General features: G+C 41.9%; 1 protein-coding gene across 1 annotated transcript in view; it reads right to left on the reverse strand.

The window, feature by feature from the left end:
• The window catches only part of LOC108787222 (G-protein coupled receptor 98-like), a gene marked incomplete at its 5' end in the record, with an annotated part of 159,458 nt that overhangs the window by 124,321 nt on the left and 8,815 nt on the right, over positions 1–26,322 (reverse strand). The window contains 3 exons of the mRNA XM_018556714.1: positions 20,102–20,202; positions 23,235–23,395; positions 24,718–24,857. Of these exons, the coding sequence (XP_018412216.1) occupies positions 20,102–20,202; positions 23,235–23,395; positions 24,718–24,857 (402 nt within the window). The remainder of the gene's footprint in view (positions 1–20,101; positions 20,203–23,234; positions 23,396–24,717; positions 24,858–26,322) is intronic.

The raw sequence follows: 26,322 nt of genomic DNA on the forward strand, positions 1-26,322 counted from the left end.
TCATTGACACACCACATGACTGTGGATTTAGGTGAGTAGTTGGGCCATTTAGATTTTCTTTAACAATGGGGCAATTGAGGATGGAGTATGGCTTAGAGATTTACAGATTTTAAGTAGAGCAGAAAGCGTTAATATTTGCCAGTGTTTTATTGCAGTCTTTGCTTACCCATTCCTTGTACAGACATCAAAGGGATAGGAAGTGAGAAGAAAATACCCCAAAGGAGTCAGAAACAAAACCTGAATGAAATTTTAACGCTTCCCTATTCTATCCATATCAAAAAGAAACATTTGACTGGATTTAAACTTTAAATGAGAACTGTATTGTTTGGGTCAATTTCATTTTTAAATCTAATAATATAATGTTTGTGTAGACATTAAATACCTGGCAAAGGATTTACAAACACAATGGGTTATCTAAAGCCAGGGCAACAGAAGTTATCTCCTTTTAGGACAATGTCTCTCACTGGAATCTCATGGTACTGTCTGAGAAAGAAAGGGACTTTTTATAACAAAAAAGCTATGCAGGATATGCAGGACAACAAATAATCAAGAGCTTAAAGCTCCACTTACTGGCTGGAAATGAGTACATAACATTCACATGTAACATTTTGTATTCACTTGCCTAACAAAAGAAAGTAAAAACATAGTTTTTTACATTGTAGTTTTTAGTCCTAACCATAATAAATACAGAAAATGTGTACAAAACAACTATGGGGGTTATTCACTCGGCTGCCGAGTGAATAACCCAGCCGAAGTAAAGTGAGCCAAATGCTGTTCGGCTATTTACTTCAGCCTTGTACGGCTGATTCCAGCCGTACATCGGTTAAAATCAGCCATACATGGGCTGCCTTCGGCTGACCAGAAGGACTTCAACTCAGCTGATCCAACATCTGGATCAGCTGAGCTGAAGCTCTGGCAGCTCACTCGCTGCCGTTTGCCCCTATTTTAATAGGGGGCGAACACCAGTCAGTGAATATCCGAATGCCACAGAGCGAGGTGGCCACCTCCGAGGTAGCGAGCAGAGTAGAAAAAAACTAGGGCTGCGGAAATTAACGATTAATCCCTCGATTAATCGTTAATTTTTTTGATCGATCAAAATTCTTTTGATTGGTACTCACCTCTCCGCCGACTTCCGGGTCTTCCGAGAGTTCCATCGGAGATCCGGTGACGTCACGGACATCGACGTCACCGGCTCCTCCCCCTTCCCCAAGTTGCTCCATTGGCTAACGTAGGGAAGGGGGAATCCGGTGACGTCACGGACATAGACGTCACCGGATTCCTCCTTCCCTTCGTTAGCCGAGGAGTTCCGCCTGTTCGGGGGGCCCAGAGAGGAAGCAGAGGGCCCACAGCTCCTTCATGCAAATCCCCCGCCGCTCAAGGTAGAGCTAGCGGTGACATGAACTGATTACTATTGGCCGGCACCTGCAGAGTCTTCTAGCAGGTCCCGGGCAAAAAAACAACAACTGGGGGGAGCCGGCTGTGACATCACGGCCGGCTACGCCCAGTTGTTATTGTTTAATGACAGATCAGCGTCCCCAGGTCATTTGGGGATGCTAATCTGTCATTACAACTGGCGGAGCCAGCCGTGAGATCACGGCTGGCTCCGCCCAGCTTTCATTTGCATGGAGAACGGTCGGCTTCAGCTGACCTTTCTCCATGCTTCGCCTGTCACTATGGCTCAGCCAATGCAAAGCATATTGGTTCGGCTCTGCTGAGCCGCCCGGCTACCTTCGGCTGCTGTACGAACTATTGTGAAAAGCCCATACAGCAGCCCTTCCTTCTACTAGCTCCGGCGGCCAAAGTATCAGCCGAAGCTACGGCTGGATCCTTCAGCTCTATAGTGAATAACCCTCTATGTTCCCTTTAAGGGGATTCCTTTTAAAGAGTTTAGGCGTGATAAAAATGTCCTCAGAGCTATCAATGCCAACAGTTATTTTAACTAAGAACAAACATTTAAAGCCTGACTAGAGTACCGTAAGATGTATAGTGCCTTTTGTAAAAGCCAAGCTGCCATATTCAGTTCTGGCTTCTTCTTCCCACAAATCATCACCTATACATGCGGACGGATGTTCCCACCAAATTTTCACGCCCCAACCAGATGTATGCGCTGCATATCTCAGAGACCTCAATGCAGCAGTCTAATCTGTGCTGCCCTCTCCCTCGCTTCTCCTGGATAATTACAAAGCAAACTGCCCCAGGTTCAGTTTTGTGATTGGCAGGAAGGAGGAAGACGGAGATGCAGGTTCACCTTAAAAAAAAAAATAAAAAAATTATATTTTGCTCCATTCAAGTGACTTTGCCTAAGCTGAGATGAGGTCATCAGTCTGTTTAAGGTAGAAGGAAGCATTTCCTCAATCTTCTCTCCCCTTGTGACCACTGAGACTGCATTATTGCAACTCTGTAGTCACAAATCAGCAGGGGTCTGATTTGTGTCAGACATTTGTAAACACAGTCAAGAACTGCACAAACACCCGGATTAAATTATGGGGGTGCTCTTGAGGCAGCAATAGATGCTAACCCTTGACTGTGCCGGAACAGAGATGATTCCACCCTTCCAGGAAGAAAATCAAACAGAGGCATTGTTGGGGGATTATTTAACAAGCACTCAGTACTTAACATGAAAAAATATATCTAATGCTAGGTCCTCTCTAAGCACTCATGAAAATTGAGACAGTTTTGTTTGGTGCCATCATACAAATTAAATGTTTTGATGCTCTCTGTTTCCTCCACTACTGAATGGCTTTCTTAATTCAAGCTACAAAGAGGCACCAAGTGTAGAACCCTGTTGGGTACTGCTATCCGGAGCTCCATTAGAAAGATTTAATTTCCTACCGTAATGACAATGTTTTACCTGACAGAAAGTGGGAAGAACTCAGCAAGACAGGCAGAAATAAAAACATGTTTTACTAGTAGAGTAGTGGAACACTAGAACCCACAATGCTATTACCAAGTGCATACCGTCGGGTAACAAACATAAAAGCTCAAGAGCTAAGCCTGCACGGCTAAATAAAACAGAAAGACAACGCATCAAAGAAAAGGAGCTGGCATTTAAAAAATATAAGATGGAGGGGATGGCACTGGCATTACAGAGCTACAAGGTCTATGGGCATAGATGAAATGGTGTGTACATGGATAGAGAACTGGCTACAGGAAGGTGTCCAGAGAGTATTAATAAATGGCTCTTTTCCTTTTCAAGGTCGAGAGTGGCGTGCCCCAGGGTTCTGTGCTAGGCCCATACTGTTTAAATTAAACAAATAATAAAAAAATGAAATAATTATTTTACAAAAGTGAAAACTGCCCCCCCCTCCCCCCCACACACAAATATTATTAGACATGTGTGAATACTAAAAATTCATTTCACGTGAATTTTTTACGTCATGCTCCCCGCCTCCAAGATGGTGGCACACATTCACAGAACATGACGGTGGCCAACATGGCCGCCGCACATTCTCAAATAAATTATTATGTGCCTGAATATATTTTTCGTATATTCGGGCAAATAGTAATTCATTAATTTACATGTAGTCTAGGTTTTGTGTTCTGTTTTTTATTTTTACTTTTCTAGATATACTTACTTGAAAAAAGGGATCGGCATGACAACCTGACACTTTATTTTTATAGACTCTATTTTAGTTTGACATTTATTGTTTGCCTTCTGTTGTTTTATTTGATAAGAATACTTACGGTATATATTTACCTACAAGTTTAATACCTTTGAATACAAGTTTTATTTTTATCATACTTTAATATATTTTTGTTTGCGGCTTAACAAAATAGGAGTCTTTAAATGGTGCGGATATTGGTGGGGAAAATGTGTGTGATTACTTGGGGTATGGTCACTGAGGGGCGCTGTAAAGCTTTCTCGCACAGGACGCCTAAAGGCCTAAGGCCGGCCCTGCACAAAAGGGTGAAGAGTCTGGAGAAGGCAGGAAAAGAGAACAATCTAGGACAACATATCTGAGCTGGAAAGCAAGCTGAATTGGAGAATTTTTCCAAATCAGCTATTTTGGCCTTGATTGTTCACTTCTCCTGCCTTCTAAAAACTCTCCACCCTTTTGTGAATAACCCTGTATGTATCTATGTAACCCCGAAATCTACTAGTTTGCTTTCTGCTATGACACAAATGATGTTCTTTGATGGTCTCTGTTTCCTTGACTGATGTTCTCATTAGTTCAGGTTACAGAGCCTGCTTCCAATGTGTGCAGGAAATGAGCACAATCTCTCACATACAGTGGGTGACTTATCTGCTTAATATGCACTAGGACAAGGATAAGGACACATGCTCTAGGATAAGGACATCATGGTCAGTTCATGGCTCAGCATGCTTGGATGTGACTAATGACTAGTTATATCTACACCCTGCATATAATTAGACATTTCTACTTTGAGACTCAGAACAGAAGTCAGAAAGCCTTAGATAACTGACACCTGAGTCGTAGTAAGGAACATAAAGAAATCACACCACAGCTTGCGCAGACAGCCAATATTCCCATCAGCTCTGTACAATCAGCAATGACTCTGACAGATGAATGAGTTACAAATGATAATGTGCTAAAACGGAAACCAGCAATCGATCTATGATGCTCACAGGTGTAAATTCCCATTATAAACATTGTGTCAGCACTTTAATAGGAGCATGATCCAATAAAATACCTAAAATGTTATACAATATTTGGATATTTATAAACATTTACAACATTGGTTGTGGTGGGTTTTTTTTTTAAATTTTATAATATTTACAATATTTGGATAGTTGAGTTGGGTTAAAGTCTATGTACAGCCAAACTTGCTTTTTTGTTTGGATAGATTAGGGAAGGGCCAGATTGTATTGCTGTGTGTGTCCCGGCTAATTATTATTATACAGGATTTATATAGTGCTAACAGTTTGCAAAGTGCTTTACAATATGAAGGGAGACAGTACAATTACAATACAACTCAAGATAAAATGGTCCTGCACGTGAAAGATTACAGGTAGTAATTTTGTGGGCTTCCCTCAGAGGGACCATGTCAACAACTGGCACCGACGGGGGAAGCACCATACCACTAGATGCCCTCCCCCATTTTCTGACTGTCTCACATTTTACAAATGACAAACATCTATTCCAACTGCCATCAATAATAAATAAGAGAGGGTGGGTGGGGAAAAACCTGCTTCCTCCATCTACCTTCCAGAAAGGACTCCCAGCAGCCCTTTCCATGCTGCTTTTTCCTGCCACCTGACCCTCCACCTCAGTGACGTGCTGTACCTTCAGGGCTGGGTGAGGCACCCCCCGTCCTGCCGAAGCTCCACCCCTAGTGCCGCCGAAGCCCCGTCCCCAGCTCGGTAACCAAGCTGTGTGGGGAGGAGGTGAGTCACTGCTGAGTCACTGCTGAGGCATCGAACTTGATGGCCTCAGTGTTTTTTTTCTTCTTTTATTTGATTGGACAGCTTGGACCAATGGCGCTTTGCCATTGGTCCAAGTCATCCACAGACCTCACGCCTTTAACACTGAATAGAGGCTGTGACAGCTCTTTCCTCACCAAATTAGGTTACACAAGTAGTGGGGAAGGCCACTGCTGTGTAACCTAACTACCTGTCAAAAGCCGAATGCAGCTCCGCCTGTAATTAACAGGCAACGTTCCATCCATGACCGTTTACACAGCGGGGAGGCTTTCCCTGCTGAGTAACCTGTAACAAGCCGCACTGAATGGAAAAAAAGCTGTCAGCTTTTATGAAAATATGTAATCCTAGAGATTTCTATCCACAACACATTTAGATGAATTCTAGCAAACTGTTATGTGCCAAGTTATATCAGCCACCAAGTAATAATGTGACAGGAGTTGCACTGAAAAAGTGATAGGTAGAACAGAAAACCTAATGACAGGACCAACTTATAATATTGTTTATACTGGGACACCGTTTCTTCTGCATTTATCAGCTCAATCACCTCTTTTTTCTATTGATTCAATTGTTAAAAGGATGCTGCGTCCATTTTATGGATAATCCAACAAAATTCGTAAAGATTTAAAATCAGAATAAAGATCTTTATTTTAATCTCATCTTTAAGATGAGAATCTATCTTATCTCTACTTCTATCTTGTTCTCATCTTTAAGATGAGACTAAAGATCCATGTGACTGTAATTTTCAAATCTCATAGGACTCAACTGAAAATAACTCACTTTTTAAAAGGATAAAATACGGATCTTTATCCTGGTGTTGTATCATTGTGAACTGAGCCTATTGTCTGATATTCTTTTTGCATGGTCTGATGGAGAGGGGATTCGTGCATGAATCCCCTCCTGATCGGAAGGGATGTCACCATTGTGTCCATGCATTGGAGGAAAGCAGACCTGATCGGAAAGCCGGTGTGAAAGGGGCCTTATAATGTGGTAATATGGAACAGGATCTTAAAAGTCGCTTGCACGTGCAGTATTAGAGGGTAAGTAATCCCTAAAAATGAAATTATCTTATTTGGTCAATTTTGACCTGTTAAATATACTATTAAAAGCAATTTGTTATGTTTATTTGACAAATGCAAAAAAAAACCTGTTGATCTTGTCAGCCGAAAATTCCTATGGCCCCTGCCTTTGCTGCATTGTTATCTGTTACTTTGTTTTCATTTAACTCTGAGGACTACAGAACACCAACCATCTAGGTTATGGAAAAGAGTACACAGGGAGGTCTCTGCAGTTCTGTCCTTGGGTGACAACCATAGCTCTCTCTATAGATACAGAGTGCAGGAGTGTGGTCAGCCTAGGACAGGAAGTGTGTTACTGGCAGAATTACTGAGTGAAAAAAGAAAAAGGCTTGAAGAAAGAACCATTAATCACATGCAGTATTACAGGTTTGGTTTTAGATACTCTTTAACCCTTTCGCTGCCAAGCCATACGGAAAACATTTTGTAAGTCAGCTGGCCATTTTTGCAATTTTTCCCATTGATTTGATTTTCAACTGCTGCGTTGCTAGCGTTTGTAAAAGACTCCCAAAACCATATATTTTCTGAAAGCGCAGGCCCGGTAGAATAAAAAGATGGTGATACTAAATTTGTGGGCCCTGCGATAATTGCGCAAATGTTTCTCAAATTAATATTAAACCGATAAAAAATACACAATTGATAAAGCACACTAAAATCAGTATCAGCGCACAAAAAAAGTAATTTTCTGACTAAATCTAAAAGATAAAACTGTATTGAGTTAATAAATAACAAATATTTAGAAATGTTTAATTGCGCCTTTTTGCAAAACGGTAAAAAAATGAAGGAACGCAAAACTGTAAATAAGAGATTTATGTTAAAAATCGTGTTTGCTCTGTGTTTGTATTTGTGTTGTGATAAAATCATACAGGCGTATATTTAATTGCAACACAAAGTATCACAACGCACGGCAATGCGTCACAAAGCTTTACCATGCGCTGCCACAGTTAAAATAATGTTTTTTTTAAAAGAAAAAACTCATGCACTGCGATGCGTTCTAACAACATACTGCAGCACATGTGCACGACGTACACCACAATATGGTGCACGTTTATGTTATGTGTGTGTAGGGGGGGTGTTTTTTTGTGCTATTAGTTGTGTTTTGTATAAATTGAGGACGCATAGTCCTCAATTTCTTTATATGCAGCTAAAGCGACCATAGCGACCATGAGCTTATAGCAGAACTGTAAATGCCACCTTCGTACGGCATATTGACCAGGTGGTTTGGAAACAGTTTTGTTCCTCCGTATATGCCTTGCGTCGGTGGCAGCGAAAGGGTTAAAGTCCTCCTGCTTCTCCATCCTTTCTTACTAGTAGATGGCAAGTTGCTGGAGACCACTTTGTCCCTTGTGATCTTGTACCCTACAGGGAGTTCGGGGAAGCCAAGCTGAGAGAGTTGGAGCCAACTGTTTGGTAACATGATGAGTGCTTGTTCAAAATTCTAAAGAAATACTTTGCAATGCATATTTGTATGATCTGGATACATTACTGAAAAAAGTTTAGGAGCATAATTCTACTTTTACCTGTGATGTTTAGGCTTTCTTCACACCATGTCTGGACCAGATCTGGAGTAGATCTGCAAACGCAGTGCAGTGCATTTTTACAATTTTGCCACGTTCCAGTGCTGGTTTTTTGTTTACCTTAAAATTGGCTTTCAGGTGCAGTCCAGTGCATTTGCATGCATTTTGTATGCTTTTCCATGCATTCCAGACCAGAGAAAATGAGACAAGCTGTTTTTTTTTTTTGTCTGGACCAGTACGGACTGTGCTGGTGTAAACGGAGCCCAGAAATACCATAGGGTTACATTGGGATGCTTTTTTTGGTCTGGGAACAAACTGTTCTGGTCTGGACATGATCCGGACATCATCGTGTGAACAAGCCCTGAAGCTTGTGTGTAAGACAGCAAAGAGTGTGTTCCAGTATCACCAGCAGATAATTAGAGGATCATTCCACAGACACAATGGATTGAGGTGGACTACAGCAGTACGGCAATGTCTAACTATCTGTGTGAAATATGGAATCACTCATAGCCTCAAGGTTTCCTATACAATGTTGATTGGAGTGTGCCTTAAATGATTTGTCTTTTTTCTTTTTGTATCTGAAATTTTGAAGGTATAGCAAGGGACGTTTTGGCTTCAAATTTTTGTTATTAAACAGGGAATCCCAACTCTAAAAGTTGGACACATAATCCCATATAATGGATATTTATAACAGTAATACCCATAAGGAAGACTACTCCAATAATCTGCATGTCCTGGGGCTTAGGCATTAAGGTGGCCAATGACAACACACGTCAAAGGAAATCATATGATAACATTCTATATTTCCATGTATTGTTAGTAATGCTCTAGTAAATCCATGACCTATACAAACCATATAAATATAAACTTATTAAACACATTTCCTGCATTAAAAACAATAGTTATATAATGGACGGCAATGCCTATTACAAGAGGAACTTGGACAAACATGATCTTAGCCATTAGAGGGTGTTGTTGACGTAATGGATAAAGTGAATAAGGAGCCCCTGAGGAGATGCACAGTGTACAGATTGGAACTTGGCAGCTACATGTAAACTAGAAGGGGTGGATATCTGATAAAACTGATGGATTGCAGGGCTGGATTGTTTCCCCTTCTACTAGTTTCTCACAACATTGTTTACATTTTACTTCCCCTCTCTGCGTGGCGGCCAGCTCTTGTTTTTTCAGGCTTCTCAGAAACTACATATAATATGTGATGCTATTAATATAGATTTGCATCATGAGTACATAAATGGCTGAGCAGTGAGAAGCAGAAAATGTGCCTTTGGGAAACAGCTCTCTCCCTGACCGTCTTTTAGTAGAATCCTATCGGTGCCAGCAGGACAGATCGAAAAGGGAACTTTGAATAGTTATAGCTACCTCATCGGAAAAATAGAACAGCTCTACCGGTGTGATGCTGCGGGATTACAGAATTGTGTGCAATGATTACAGGTGATTATTAAACTTTTCCAAAACTTTACTATGATTATCTCTGACGTGGCATGGTACTGAATAAGCAGACATTGATCACCTTTGTTGATCTATACAAAGTGTATTTTTCACCAACAACCATACAAACAATAGTCATGTCTGCAAGATTCAATTCCTGACATCTCACATGTGCAGCCAATTCCTGACATCTCACATGTGCAGCCTATGAAAGCCAAGCTGAAAAACCTCTTTCAACATGTGCCCGTGTTTCTGGTTTTAGAGACGGCTGCTGTGTTTGCAGTGTTGGCCTGCCCTCACTACCTGCTACAACTCTCCCAACATCTCCCCCATATCCCTCCACATTCTTATATATCCACCACCCATCCTGGTGGCCCCTGTTAGGATCAGGATAGACCTGGACCCATTGTTCTTTGATGCCTCAGACCCACTGGAGGTGAGCTGAGGAAGCAGGAGCAAGAAAGTCCCCACTATTTGTCACTAGAGATGCAGAGGCTGACCTTTGGCTCCCGCTACAGCTGCTGTCATGTCCTCCCTGCTCTGCAGCCTTAGCTTGTTTTTGCTGCAGTGGTCCTGGGCTTACCATCAGAAGACCTGATATCTAACACTTCTGGAAGTGTGCCGGATGCTAAAGATTCTTTGATTGCCATCGTTTAAAGCAGACTCAAGGCAAATCAAATCTTAACCCTTGGAGTGTGGCTACCCCGGCACCGCAAGGGTTAAGTGCCCGTTTTGTCTAGGGAGCAAAAATAACAAAGTTATGCTCACCCCACCAGAATCCCATCATGCTGTTACACCGCTCCCTCCAGTCTGTCTCCTCCTCCATTCCAGTGAAGGAATGTCTCTCAGCATCCTTAAATTCTATACCCTGTATTGGACATGATGACTCACAGGACCTTAGACCGCTGGAGCGGAGGGGGAGAGAGGCTGAATGGAGCATCTAAGAACAGGCTAGGATGAAGGTTCGGGTGAGTATAACTTTGTTATTTTAGCTCCCTAGACAAAGCAAGCACTTGATCCTTGCAGTGAGGGGTACCCCTCACTGCAAGGGTTAAAATTTAATTTGCTCGGAGTTCTACTTTAAGAGTGCGGTGATGGAGACAGACGTACAGGTAAGTATTAAGAGTTCTTTTGTAGAGAGTTTTTTCTTTTTCATTTGGTGACAGAGTTCTTTTAAAAGGTGGTCCATGAACTTTGTCAAGAATGAGATGATATCATCAGTCTTTGCAGACTATTGTAGTGTAAGGATGACTACTAAAGCCCCATCCAAATTTGCATTAGGGGCAGTCTCGCAGATTCCTCCGTTAGCTGGGTTTATAGGGAGAAGCAGGAAGTACAATACAACGCAATGCGAGGCTGACAGCGGCTATTCGCATGTAATCAGACACGCAGCAATTACCTGCAGGTGACTGCCTCTGGATGCAAAATGTTTGTGTCCAGGCGCAATCTTCCGCAGGTAATCACTGCATGCCTGATTACATGGGAACGGCAGCAGGAGCTGTATACTGCTTCCTGCTTCTTTTTATAAACACAGCTAACTGAGCAATCTGTGAAACTGCCTCAAACTCAAGTGTGAATGAGGCCTGTCGCTGCATCCAATGACAGTGATCTATTCCAACCACATGTAATCATATCACATACGATTACATGCGGACTACCGCTTACAGAACGTGGCACAGCGGCAACAGCTAAACAGGACATTTGGGAATACTGACACAGGAATCTGTAGGTTCCTGCCGCAGGAATCCCAAATCGCATAGCGTGAATGAAGCCTGTCAATTGACCTCTTTTGGACGTGTATGTGTGATGTGATTAACAGCTCTGTCACTTTTTACTGCTTGTTTTTATCAAATACATTTTTATCTTCCCCATATGTTTATAACTATAAACTGAGGGCAGTGACATCATTAATCTAACAAATATTATTTATTACCTATCGAGTTCCCAAATGATTGTACAAACAGCAGCAATTAATATACTCAACCAGAATTGTTCGGATGTTATTTATTGTGATGGAATAATGGCGCCATTCTTGACATAGCAGTGTCTCCAAAATATTGTGGCTATATGCACAGAGCGTGGTTTAGAAATAATTCCATAGAGGTTTGTTTTCAAAGGATTGTGCTGCCAAATATAAAAACACTCTAAGCAGATTCATACGAGTTAACATTATAGCAAGAGATTTATGTCTCACTCTTCAGTGCCCATATTTACACGGTTTACCCAGCCCTCCATATCTCTCAGTCATGGGTCTTGTTCATTTTGTTAGCTCATGTTAGCCTTTCAAGATACTTAAAAATAAAGAGTCAAACAGATGGCAGCAGTAATTTGCTCGAGGACTTACTACAACGATCCTGTTCATTCTGTGTTTGTATCTTCATATGAACATTTTTAAATTCTATACTAGAGAGAAAAGCTAGTTAGTTTTCTAACTGAGGAAAGTCTTTTCTGGCATTATACTGACACTACCAGGCAACACTGCACTTTTTTAAAGTAGTATATTAAATACAAAATGGGTAATAGAATTGTGGTTTCACACTGCTCAAACACAGCATTCCAGTATTGCATATACTATTCAGTGAGAAGATATACCCAAAAGAAATCAGTACCCTTTTTGTGTGGAGTGAACTAGTGCGTCATGGTATACAACATAGAAGAATCTCAACGCTCCGTCTAGCATTGGTCTCCACCACCCAGCTGCACGCAGGTTCAGGCCAGTAGCTGTCTGCACCTGTAGACCATCCCACCTGCTTAATAAATAGCATAGGTGACATTAAATTATGGATTTCCCTGTTCTGGAGACACATTAGAAAGTAGGAGGCAGGGCTGCCCCTATGGTATTTGCAACCTGAGAAAATTTCATTACATGTAGGATGGCGCCGGGCACTGGACAGCGGATCTGTCTGGCATCCCACCCAGCTCACTGATGTCACTGGTTGCCAGGAGCTGGGCAGGATGCAAGCCAGAGTATCCCGCTCAGTTCTAGGCAACTGGTCATGTCAGTGAGCTTGGAAGGACACCAGACAGCTTCACAGGTTGTAAGAGCTCTTAGAAACCCAGGACGCTGTGGCAGCCCTTCTGCCGCACCCCCAACACCCTCTGCCCCCCAATGAAATGCCACCTGAGGCAAAATACCTACTTAAGACAATTGTCACCAGAGCAGGTGTCCCCATTGGAAGATCTGGTGACAACTCTTAAATGTTTTGTTTATGTCCCAGTAACAATGGTCACCATGTGATTAGTGCGTGTCTACAGTGATGTCACGGACATTATTAAAATAGCTTACAAGGGTTCTAATCCTTTCTTAGTCTATCCATACATTATTTACAGACACCCCCCTTTAAATCACAGCTAACCAAAAATAAATACATAAAGGATAAAATATTTAAACCAGATTCTGTGCAATATTCAGCTTCAATCCAGAGTTTTTACCCGCAGTATTTTTTTCTGTCACTAAATGTCCTCGGTCTAGGGCCAACATCATTCAACCCACTTACTCTGTGTGAGGCTTTTTCAGTTCATGTCCTGTTCTGTGAAAATAGTGAGGCTTTTGCGTGCTTTCACCTACAGCAGCCATCTTTCCCTTAAGGCTAGTATACCTAGCAGTACTTGGATGCCCCCAGGACTTTAGGCGTGGTGTTACATTCACAGAAATGATACGCCAGCAACCCCATAGAGAGAGTTGGCTTACTGTGTCAGATGGCCTCCAGATACGGAATGGTTCAAGACAGGTGCAGTATACAAGAATGACTAGTGACTGGCTGGATGTCCAGCTTGTCAGGGCTGGAAGCAGACAATGGCAGAGTCTTGAATTCAAGCATAGTTCAGGGTGGGTGCCAGTCAGTACCATAATCTATTATCCAGACAAGGAATAGGGCAGGCGGTAATCAGTAACAAAACTTACCTTCTTGGCAAGGGTCAGGGCAGGTGGCAATCAGTATTGTATCTATTTTCCAGGCATGGGTAAAACAAGAGTAATAATCGGGGCAAGAGTTCTGGGCTAGTGATGTTTAAATAAAATGCCACAGCAGCGCTGGACGATGAGAACAGAAGAGGCTAAGCAGATGGAGTCAACCTGCTACCTAGCACAGAAGACACAATCTGACTAATTGCAGCACTGGCCAATGAGAGTGGAGGAGGCCTTGTCGGCAGCACAAGGTCTGCAGTATCACAGTGGCTGTGGGGAGAGAGAGAGGCATCACCACTGTAGCAACTGCAGGGAGAGGGACAGGAATCATAGGAGCATGTTTTATGCTCCTAAAACTCTCAGCCTTGGTCGTCCTGGACCCAAAACAACCTGTGACTGAATAGCAAAATGAGAAGCAGCACAGTAATAAGCTCACCTGTCTGTCATTCTGCTTTTTTACTCCTATCAGCATACTTCTTGTTGGCACAAACTGATTGGCTCCTTGTACTGCTCCATCCTCTCACCCTCCTCTCTGCTATACAGAGACCTAAAGAGGCTGATACCAATTCAAATCTAGGTACTCACTCTGCTTGCAATTAAAATGTGTTGAATTATGTATTAATGAATGCAGGGTTGCATTCATTTATGTCTCCTTTATATCTACATGAAGTTCAAATTTAGGTTCCTTCACAGCAACCGGTACATATTTCAAGAGCCTTTACAGGTGTAAGAAAGGTGAGATACAGGGGATAAATACTTTGTACAACTTAAATTTGCCTGCTTTGTTAGAAATAATCAAATGTATCACAAAAGGTGGAATTTGCTTTGCTTTGGTACATCTTTTGGGAAAACAACAATACTATAATGAATGACATTTCCCAGATTTTTCCCCTGAAAAAATTTTGACCAGACATGAATTTACATGTTATTTTTTCCATTTTAATAGATTTCGTCTAGATATCAAAATCTAGTTTCTCAAGTGTCAGCATAATACCCATGACATTTTCCCCGCTGATCTTGCCACAAATGCAGTGCTCCTTTCACTTCCTGTGAGATGAACTAGAAGCACAAAACAATCTTATCCTCCTTCTGTAAAGTACTAATCGTCTCACCCATATAATGCAAATCAATAAAGGCAGAAAAGTCCAGCCTGGATTACCAACCATGGCTCTAGGGTTGCCACCTTTTCTTCAAGCTAAACCCGAACACTCTAGCGACCATAGGTACAGTAGAGGAGTGAGTGTTGCCGCCCAGGGACAGAAAGTGTGTTATTCGCAGAATAGGAAAAGGAAAAAAAGCTTGTAAGAAAAATCTAATGCAGCCACCACATCTAAGGCTAGGTAGGCTGCAATATATTACATTGGGGGGTTATATATGCTTTAAATGTTCAGTCTGTGAAGTTAGTAATAGTTCACAGTCTGCTGAATCATTTTTCATTGTTTGCTCACCCTTATTACAAAACCATTGATACCTTAGACAGGAAAAGGCTTCTATCTCAAGCTAGTTTCAAAGTGAGGTCATACTCCATCCATTTTTTTTTGTTTATTCTGAGGTTCTACTCCATCGATTTATAAAATAGAATAAATTAATTATGTTCAATTTTAAAAGATAAAAAATGTCAGAATCTACAAGTGGGAAACTGATGAGCCATTCAGCTGTTGGATGAGTTATAGTGTGGAATTCACTAAGCTGCAAGGCTTTTACATTGACCTCAGAGCTCACATAACATCCTGGGAATGCCAGAGATAGACATTGCCTGCAATGCAGAGGAGTAATGTGAACAAGCAAAGAGGCTTTGTTGACAGTTTCTCTGAGAAGTAACTTGGCAGCCTTGGGAAGGACAATCACCTGGCTATCAATGAACATTCTGAAAAAGCATTAAAAATAATAAATAACTCATCATGCTTGTTCTGACAAGGATTTAACAAGGCTCAGCAGAGTATACCTCTAATAAGAGTACCCAGCTTCATAATTCACTGCAGGAGGCAGCACTGATCTGTACTTCACTAACACTCCCAGATTTTCAATAATATTGTGCTTACAGTAAATACTTATCATACACAGGATATACGTCAATGCACATTTATTATTATTATCAATATTATTACTTTTAATTGAAGTATGTTGTCCACAGCTGCCAGTCCCGTGATCTTTCCAAAATCTGAACTAGGAAATGGAATGACATTGGCTTCAACAAGAAAAAAAATAGCTTTTTAGGTTCCCATTAAAGTGTATCTAAAGACAATTTCTGTGCTGTTTGTGTCCCCACAAAGAGGATTCATCCCCTCTATCTGTCTTGTTGTCTGTTATCACAGGGACTTAAAATGAGAGAAAACCCCAAATTTGGAGTTGTCACTGGATAATGAATGGGTGGCAAATTTTACAATGGGGACATCTGTGCTGGTGACAGCTGTTTAAGAGAGGATTTCCATTATTTTGGATAGATCTACATTCATTAATTGTTATGTCTCAAAGCAGGAGATGAAAGGAAATCCCTAATAGGCATCATACAAAAAAAACCTGAAAGGGATTAAAAAAATTCCCTACTCTATCCGTAAAAAAAAGTTTTGGCTTTATATATACTAAGCAATAATACAGTGTTCTGTTTGTCTAGGTGGTCTGGCTGCTGAAATAGTGTGGTTGAGTACGTCTCCCCCATCACTGTTTGACCACGTTGCTTTCAAGGAGGTGAATACCTAATGATTTTGGATTGAAATTGAAATCACTTGTCATGACACCAGGTTCTTGCCCGAGACAAGCGATACCACTATGCATACAAGGGGAAGGGACATGTCAGCCAGACTGCCAGGATAGAGGCCTTCTCCTAGCAGAGGCAGTGAACAAATGTGTAGTTCTGTCTGTGTGCTGAGTGCATCTGTTCACTCAGTCACACATCAGAATGTTGGCTCTCCAGATTCTCTTTTTCACACTTTTCCACATTCTCTGATCCTGTGAGTATAGTGCTGTCAAATGTACAAAATTACTCACACAAGTGCTGCATATCCAGGGATCATACATCGGTATCCTCTGGGTTCTCTCTCTCATTGTTCATTGGGGTGTTTAATACATTTTGATGTGTGACTTGCTTTTGACAGTGAAATGATTATGGTGTTTGCTCCTGACAGAGTCTAGCGCAGATGATGTATTTTGGCTTGCGTGTTTCTGTTCACTCTGCCGCACTGGACCCAAGGTGCAGAGAGGGATGAGAGCAAACAGGACTGCACACAAATTGGGCTGCTGGTAGGGGAAGAACTGACAGACAGCGATGGGAGAGAAAGAGAATGGATTTAGGGCCAGTTCACACCATAAAGAGTGCGTTCCAGAGCATTCGGCTTATGGAACACAACCTGGCCGGCTCATTTTGTTTTGGGATGGGAGAGGGCGTGGCGGTGCATTAAAGTCCGTGGCACCGCAGCCACGGCCCCCGCCTGCAGTGCGATCACTGACACCCGAACGTGTGACACATTAGTACCTGCATTCCGGTCCAGTGCAATCTGCAAAAATAGTGCATGCAGCATTTTTGCAGTTCGCACTGGATTGGAACGTAGGCACTAATGTGCCACGCGTTCGGGTGCCGGTGATCGCACTGCAGACGTGGGGGTGTGGCTGCGGTTCCATTGGCTTCAATGCACTGCCATGCCCCCTCCCGCCCCAAAACAAAGTGAGCCCGCTGGGTTGCATTCCAGTGCGCTCCAGAGGTCGAACCCTCTGGAACACACTCTTTATGGTGTGAACTGGCCCTTACTTTAGAATCTTACAGTGTTTCTTCACATAACCAAAGGTAAGTACTTCCATATTGATTTATTTATTAGCGGTATTTATATACTATATTTACACAGCGCATTACATAGTGTCACATTCACATCAGTCCCTGCCCTCGAGGGCACAGAATGCTATATACAGTGTAAGCTGCAGCAAAAGGGGGCCCATGAAGTGAAAAAAGAGGAGCTGGAGGTGTCGTATAAAGGAAGATTCAGTCAACTTGTCAGAGAAACTGTCCAGTTGATTATGGGGTTACTGTTGACAAGGGAACTCATCATCTTGACTGGTTACAGAAAGTGTGGTTCGCATAATCCTCTGGTTGTATGAGCTGCATTCTGTTCTGCATTATTGTTTACTATTAACCATGCCTTACTGTTTGAAGCGTACCTGGACAGAATTGGATTGTGACCCTTTTGGCATGGATAATAGTCAATTTAAAGGAACCTTTGTGTAGCTTATTACTCCGGAGCTTTTTTCCCTGCATAACCACCCGCTACATGTAGGCCTAGCCTAGACACTGTGATAGCCACCACGTTTACCAGTCTAAGGTCAGATATTAAAATATGATTATATGTTTGTGCTTTCCTTATTACATCACATGCCTTCTGTTTTCCTTATATTTTGTCTTGTTTTATTGTTTAGAACCTTGCGATATTTATTAATGTATCTTTTGTTTTGCCAGCAGGGTTCTGTTCATACATTATGTTCATGAACGCTTCATAAAGCCCTATCAGGGAACTTGGGCACCCTGTGAAGACAATACACTCCATTAAACCCTTATACCCTAGCTATTGAGCCATTAAATAAAAGAAAGTCAATTCACCTAAGATAAAGATAGTAACTATCCCTAAAGTTCAATACCGCAAAGCACAAAATGAGTATTAATAGGGCGATAAAGCTTTGCGAGTGCTCAGCATTCCAATGCAAAGTGTGAAACCTCTGCCACTTGAACCTAGCTTACATAAGTCATAAACGTATACACTCAGCGTAACTGTCTGCCCACGTCAAACCATTGCTCTGTCCATTAGAAAACTTAGCAAATACACCAACCCATACTTGCTGATATCACAGACATGAGTCATCTGACACTGCTTTACAAACTCTCATCTCTTTAATGTATCATTATTTTTTAAAACATCCTTTGTTTGCATTTTTGGGGGTCAGGAGCGAATTTAAGACCAAGATAATTACAAATGCTGTTATCGCTGAGAAGACCTGTAAAAAAAAGTTAAACTGTGGCAGAGAAAGAACAGGTTTTTCTCCCCTGCCAGGCAGGACTGTGCTGTATGGCAGAGTTGTGCAAATTTAAGGACTGGATGGACAGAAATACAAATCTTTTGGCAGGTGAAACAGCCCTCATATACAGTATGTGTATTTAGCCATTTGTCTGGCATTCAGCATTCAGTTTAGGTTTAAGGCAACAAAGTGAGAACCTGGCATTTATAGCGAATCTGAACAAATAACTTGTTAGTTAGAACATAGCATCCTTTCTTCTTAGGTATTTATGATTACATACTCATGGCCGATTAAATGTTGATATATATATATATATATATATATATATATAAATATGTACAGTCATGGCCAAAAATATTGCCACCCCTACATTTCTGTCAGATACTGCACCACTTCGCTCAGAAAATTGCTGCAATTACAAATGTTTCAGCATTCTCATGTTAATTTCTTTTGTTTGTATTGGTATGACACAAAAAAGTTGAGAAAAAAAAGCCAAATCTGACACATTCCACGCAAAACTCCAAAAATGGACTGGACAAAATTATTGGCACCTTCTCCAAATTGCAAGAAATAATTGCATTCCAAGTTTGCGATGCTCCTGTAATTTTGTAATTAAACTCAACTGTACCAATTAACAGGTGCTGACAATATAGAAATCACACCGGCAACCAGTAAGAATGGTGAGAAATTGACTCAACCTTTCTGTTGTGTGTCTTGTGTGCATGGAGAAGAGAAAGAACAGCAAATAATTGTTTGAGGATTTGAGAACAACAAATTGTGGAAAAGCTCCCCCTATCCCTCCACCGTCTCTAACTGAACTTTGACTGACTGACATAAAAAAACCCTGCAAAATGACCTTCTTAGGCACCTAAATTCATGCTCTCGTGACGCTCCAGTCCCAAACCTTCTTTCTTCTTTTGTTTACTGGGGGCAGTGTCCTTCTCTGGGTGTCTGTGTTACTGTCTGAGGGATGTAGACATTTCCTATTGGATGACCAAAAGAGGAGCCTGCAGCCATGACACCAGCGCAAGGTGAGTGCCAGGGACTGACCTGCGTCAGCACATGTGCACCACTGGATTAGCGATCCCCTGCAACTGGAAATGGTGCCGTCAAGTAACCCAGACAGCAGAGTTAAGGTGCCCATACACCTTACGATTATCGGACGATGATCGTATGCGATCGACTTTTCGTCCAATAATCGTATGTGTGCATTGCAGTGTCCGACCGACAATACTGTACAATCGTACGACTTTTGACGGTCAAGCATGTTTGAAAACTTTGCTAGATCGTACGATTGTCGTAAGGTTGCTGGCGTTTCCGTACGTCAAAAGTCGTACAATGTACACTGCGCTTGCGCTAACGAAAATACGGCAAATCAATTACCGCATTTCGTCCAGGTGCTTTTGGTTCATTACGGCTAAATGATTCTTGCGATCATCGGGGCAGGATGGGGCTGCCGTACGAAAATCGTACGATTATTTCGATCATCGGACGAAAAGTTTCGTCCGATAATCGTAAGGTATATGGGCACCTTTAGGTGAGTATATCTTGAGTTACAAGGTGAGAAGATTTTTGCCTGGAAAGATTTAAGGTTTTGGGCTAGCTTAAGATTGAGGGTCAGGGTTGTATTTAGGGGTTACTTTAAGGCTTATATGCAATGTTGTAATAATAATAATACTCTGACACCATCTGCCCCCCTTAGTCATACTTTAACCAGACCTTTTTTGTTTGAAAATACAGAAATGAAAAATAATAATGCATTAGTATATCTTACCTGAGTTCCTAAACAGGCCACCATCATATGTGTTAGGAGCTTAGCTGCAAACATGGAGGACCTAGTACAGAATAACTGGGAGAGGATGGCTAAAGTAAACCCTGCCAAGAAAAATAAAACATAAATAAGTCCTGGCATTTAATACATTAGCAGTCATGGTAGTACATGTTACATATAGACTGATGACACCATTAGGCACAATCTATAAAAGACGGGGCAGTTTGTTCATTAACATTTTGAATTTCTATTTCTCCTTTCACGGTGACTTCCATTACAGAGCCTTAATAAAGAATGTAATACTAGCATTTCAGCATCACTTGTAATGAAAGGGCTGTGTAGCGCCTAAAGCAGAACTCCAGGCAGGGGTAGGCAACCTTGGCACACCAGTTGTGGCAAAACTACAAAGTCCCATTATACCTCTGCCTCTGGGAGTCATGTCTGTGGTCATCAGTCTTGCAATGCCTCATGGGACTTGTAATTCAACAACAGTTGGAATGCCGATGTTGCCTACCCCTGCAATAAGATCTTGTTCTGGTAGTAGAAAAATGCCCTTTTCCCTTTCTGTTGAAACAAAGCTCTTTGCAGAGCAATGGTATTTTGGAATTGATCTTCACCAACTGAATAATTGCTTTCCTACAGTGAGAAAAAAAATGGAGCTTAGTAAGTAGGTGCTTGCTATTACTTACAGCACTTGATATAGAAGACATTGGGGGTGGGGGTGATTTATCAAAACTGGAGCAGACAAAATCTGGAGCAGATTTGTACTGCAACAAATCAGCTTCTCTGTCTCATTTTCAAATCTTACCTGAGAAAGCTGAAGAGAGATGCTGATTGGTTGCCATGGGCAACTGCTCCAGATTCTGTCTGCTCCAGTTTTGATAAATTCCCCACACTGTTAAGGAGCATTATGCCCACTGTAAAAAAGTGTGCTGCTATATTTTTTCTGTTCATCACCTATTTGTATCATTAAGAGGCTTTCATTATTTGCAGCAACAGCATTAAAAAAATACTTAAAAAGTGACTGTTGTTTATATAAAATAATTAGGTTTCAGCTGCCTGCTAATCTAAAGCAGGTTAGAAAATAAAAGAATGATTGCTCTACAAGTTTGATGTGTTGGAATACTAAGTCGGTACAGGCATTATACAGGCATTAAGTGGTTAAGGTGACTTTCACCATTCTCTGGTGATCAGTGATCAATCACTGTCATTTAAAACACACGCATTAAGGTGCCATACACTTTTAAGGTGCCATACATACATTTTGGCCGGTTTTTAATGTACCGGCCGAAATTAGCAGTGTGTGGGGCTGTTGGCTCCTTTTCAGCCGGCATTCCTCGATCAGCTGATCGAAGGAGCCTGCTGGAAAATCTTCGTACGATCAGAGCCAGCAGCCAATGAGTTGCCCGCTCTGATTGGGCATTCTGACAGGTGTTGGTATTTTTTTTCCGTTCAGCCCACGTTGAACAAAAAAAAAATGATAGGTGTATGGCCAGCCTTAGGAAGATCCAGGTTATTGTGCAAATGACATGTTATAGTGCATTTACCACACACTGACGAACTACGCGCCTAGCGTGAGGTACCTTGCAATAAGTGCTTTGCATGGCCGTTCATTTTGAACATATGGCTGCTAGGAGGTGCATTGGGGCTCTATTCAAAAGAAGGGCAACACACCTAGCGCACTGTACCACCACAGCAGTAGTGTTGTGTAATAACATGCACTAAATGCATGGTAACATGCCATTAGCGCAACTCTACAGTGTGAATGGGCCAGATTAACAGCTTTACATGCCCATATAGTGGCCACACATTGCAGTTCAAGTTCGAGTAGTTCAAGTAGAGTACAAACTGGGCACAGGCCTAGAATCCTCTGCTTCTACTTCCAATGCCTACATAGACTAAAGAAGTTCAGCATTCCCAATTTATAATGGCGACAAATATATAATATGTCAGGATTTATATATCAATGTCAAAAGGTTAAACATATTTTACAGTTAAGCAGTAGCAGGGGAATTCAACATCGCATTTGTGCCAGAGTTCTGGTGCTAATGCAGGATAAGAAATATCTGCGTCACATTCTAAAACAAGCTGCGCCATTTTCCAGACCTCTACCGACTACTGTGCCAAATTCAAGTAGTTTCTATTTGTGCCATATTTCATTCTGGTTCTGTGCTTGTTACATATTCAATAAATAACCACAAATAGTTCAGTTATAAGAAAAGTGATGCAAAAAAGTACTTTTTGGCATAACTAATCTGTCTCACGGTCCTACTGTATATGTCTGTCGCAGTACATGACACATACCTCAGGTGCGACATTCCTTGAAACTGAGGATCCATCTGAAATCTGTCCCAGACACATACCGTGTTTCCCCGAAAATAAGACACTGTCTTTTTTTTTTTTGAGGCTCAGAAAACACCTCTAGGTCTTATTTTCGGGGTAGGTTTTTTATTTTAATGCACAACAGTCCACACTTATTCCTGTGCAACAGTCTACATGTATTCATGTACAAAAATATGGTGATCAGGGGTGCCGTACCATTCCAAGAGCAATTTGCTAACCAATCGCTGGCCAGAATGAGCGAAGCGCACTTTCACTATCGATTCCTCACAGGCGGAGTGCATTTGTCATCACTCCGCCTGTGACAGGAGCCGGCGCTATAGCGGAAGCATCAGCTTATGCGGCTCTGCTCCCTCCGCTGCCGCCTCGCTTCCTCTAACGCTGGCTTCATTGGCACCGCTGATTCTCTCCCACGGATCTTCAAGTTCCCCCTGTATGCCACCACCGGCCTTGGGATTGATCACAACTAGGTCTTATTTTCGGGGTAGGTCTTATATTTTAGCAATTCTCAAAAATAGTACTAGGTCTTATTTTCAGGGTAGGGCTTATTTTCGGGGAAACAGGGTATGTGACACTTTGGATAGAGAAATGTGACTATGTACTTTATCAGTGTGCATGTATCTGTCCCAAAGTTTGTCTTGCAAGCCAGTGCCAGGTTCATAGTTTTGCGCCAAATTCATGAATGCTAAGCAGCCTTGTACATGAATTTGGCGCAGATAACAACACTATTCCTGTAACAATGAGACACATTTATTCTTGTCTCCCCTGTATATGTCTTAAATAAAAAACCACTAACCAGAAATGCAAATAAATCCAGCAAAAAAAAAGGCTTCATTGTAGGATGAAAGGTCGTCAGTGTGAGCAAACACAGCATAGGATGACATGTGGGAGCAGGCACACTCCACATACTCTGTTGTGTCTGACACCAATCTGCACAGAGGACCGTTTGACAGCCATCTACAAAAACAAAATACGTAGAATTACTCTCACATTTCAACAAAATACCTGCTGTTACTAAGGAAAACATTTGCACAAATTCTAGTAAGTAATTAACAGCTGTAAACAAGAGTGAGAAATATGTGCACTGCCCTGTACAGTTCCTTGAAATTTCATTCCGGGTACAATGAACAGCTAGCTCACTGACTGAAATATACCTTAGGCTCTTTGGACTTGGTGAACTTGACAACATTTCTAGCAGTATATAAATGGTGACTGATTGACGACAGTGACATTAAAGAATGAAGACCCTGCTGACAGGCCTTATGCTCGTTGAGCGGGTCACTGAGTTTGCATAGCTGGAGGGTAAAAACTATTTTGGTTCATGTTAGCTGGTAAGGCATAGCTATGTCTCAGCAAACTGATGTTCGGGTCAGAATTTGATGTAAACAACATGAAAGCATGGATCTATCCTGCCATGTATTAACAGATCAGGCTGGTGGAGCTTCGCATCATGGATGTGCAGCCGACAAATCGGCAGCAACTGTGTGATGCTATCATGTCAGTATGGACCAAACTCTCTAAGGAATGTTTCCATCACCTTGTTGAATCTATGCCACGAAGAATTAAAGCAGTTCTGAAGACAAAAGGGCTCCAACCCAGTACTAGCAAGGTGTACCTAATAAAGTGGCCCGTGAGTGTATAGCTCTGTTATGTGATATTTTATTAACACAAATTTGTTAACCGAATATAAAATTAAAGGGCTTGTACATACACGCCTAGGGATTTATAAACAATTTGAAGAGCTGCTTGCACTGCAAATATTTGTGAACATTCGCTCTATGCTAATATTTGCCAGAATGAACGTTATTTAGATTTTTTTCTTTACAACATTTTCATGTAAAATCACCATATGGCCACTAGATGGAGCTAAAGGAGTGTAGGAAATAAGTGTTTATTCTTTATGCTCCTCAGCACCATCTAGTGCCCGTAATGTGTTTTTTTTACACTTTGAAAATACATGGCCTTGTAAAGAAAACAACTAAAGAACGTTCATTTTGGCATATATCTGCACAGAATGAATGTTCACAGATAGCAAATAGCCCTATGGATAGTTTATAAATAGACCCCCTAGTGTGTTGTTAAACTCTTTTATGAGTAATATATGTCCAGCTGAAAAATGACCCTTAAAATAAGGTAGGCATCGATATGGCATGGTGTGTATATTTAACTTTATTCTTGTAACTCCCTGAGAAAATAAAACACAAGCAATGAAGGATGTAACCTGTAATACACTTTCAACAGGAAGTGGAACAAAGTACCCAATTATTTACATCAGGTACCTTTCTGATGCCATATTCCACAGAAGACACAGTGACATGCGTGGTACAATGCGACCTCCGGCTGCCTTAATCCTATACACAACCTCGTTGTCTTCAGCCAGCTGATAAGAGAAGTTACCTTTCACACTCACTGATAAAATCTGTAATCACATGAATAACAGACAATAACAAAGCCGCTCAAAAATGAACACTTAATTAAAATGTACATAGCACTACCATATATTTGATTCCTCTTCCAACAACAATTTTATCATTTTTTTCAGGTTTTTTTGTAAACAACAATATCCAGGTAAAGGGACCAAAAATGACTCACCCAAGATATAACTGTAAATACTTACCTTCCTTACTGCCCATACCACCAAACACTGCTTCAATGGTGTAAATTCTCCCCCAGAAGTCCACTGGAAAATGGACATCTCTGGGAGTATTGTCCCCCTGGGCCTCCAAAGCTCTGACTGGTTTCTCCTACTGACTTCCAGTTTACTGCAAGGAAAGAGTAGCAATGTGTTGGTCAGTAAGAGGGACCAATTAGAGCTGCGGGGATACCTAGAGAATAGACATTCCCGGAAGTGTCGGCATACGCCCAGACACTGGGGGAAGATTTAACAGCATTGTATTGGTGTACATCAGCGTGGACAGGGTGAGTATTTACAGTCTTCTTTTACAGGTATGTAACTTATTTTCCAAATGATCGGTGCTCAGTAGAGGTTTTATAGTTCACAGGGGAAAACCAGAGCGGACTTCAATCTGATTACACACAAGGAGTTGCTGATTGATCACAGGATGGGAAGCCTCAGAAGACATTATTATTATAATTATACAGGATTTATATAGCGCCAACGGTTTGCGCAGCGCTTTACAATATAAGGAAGACATTACAATCACAATACAATTCAAGACAAGAATGTAAGGAGGGCCCTGCCCATGAGGGCTTGCAGTCTAATAGGGAGGGGCAAGTGATACATGAGGAGGTAGCTGTGTGGGGATGAATTGTTTGAGAACGTGATGGTTGAGTGGTTAGGTTTAGGTGGGATAGGCTTCCCTGAAGAGATGAGTCTTAAAGGATCGCTTAAAGGCAGTCAAAGTGGGAGATAGTCGGACAGGTTGGGGTAAAGAGTTCCATAGGATGGGAGAGACTCTAAGCATATGTGTCAAACTCAAGGCCCGCGGGCCAGAACCGGCCCGCGACGGAATTATCTCTGGCCCGCCTGATGATAATTAATTATCATCAGATCTGGCCCTGCCCGCCCACAGCTCTCTCACACTGCCCGCGGCAATCTTCGTGGGATTGAGGACTCGGAGAGCTGCCGCCGGCCAGAGGACTGCATTACCCAGCAGGCAGCAGCACAGCATGACAAGGGAGGTGTGGCTGTGAGGTGAGGTGACTGAGGGGGGTCTCGAGGTCCAGTCCAGATGACGTGAGGTGCTCCTTGGCAGGAATCGGGATCCAATCCCCAGACGTCAGAGAGCCAGGAGAGCTGCAGCCTGCAGGTACTGTGCTGTGACACTGAGAGTCAGTATATCTATCCCCTTCTTCAGGGGCGGACTGGGTCGGGTGGAAGGGTGGGAATTGCCCCCCGGGCCTCTCTGATGCCACCGCGAACG

This window comes from Nanorana parkeri, unplaced genomic scaffold, assembly GCF_000935625.1.
Source record: "Nanorana parkeri isolate BGI_ZX_2015 unplaced genomic scaffold, ASM93562v1 scaffold249, whole genome shotgun sequence".
Classification (NCBI taxonomy): Eukaryota; Metazoa; Chordata; class Amphibia; order Anura; family Dicroglossidae; genus Nanorana; species Nanorana parkeri.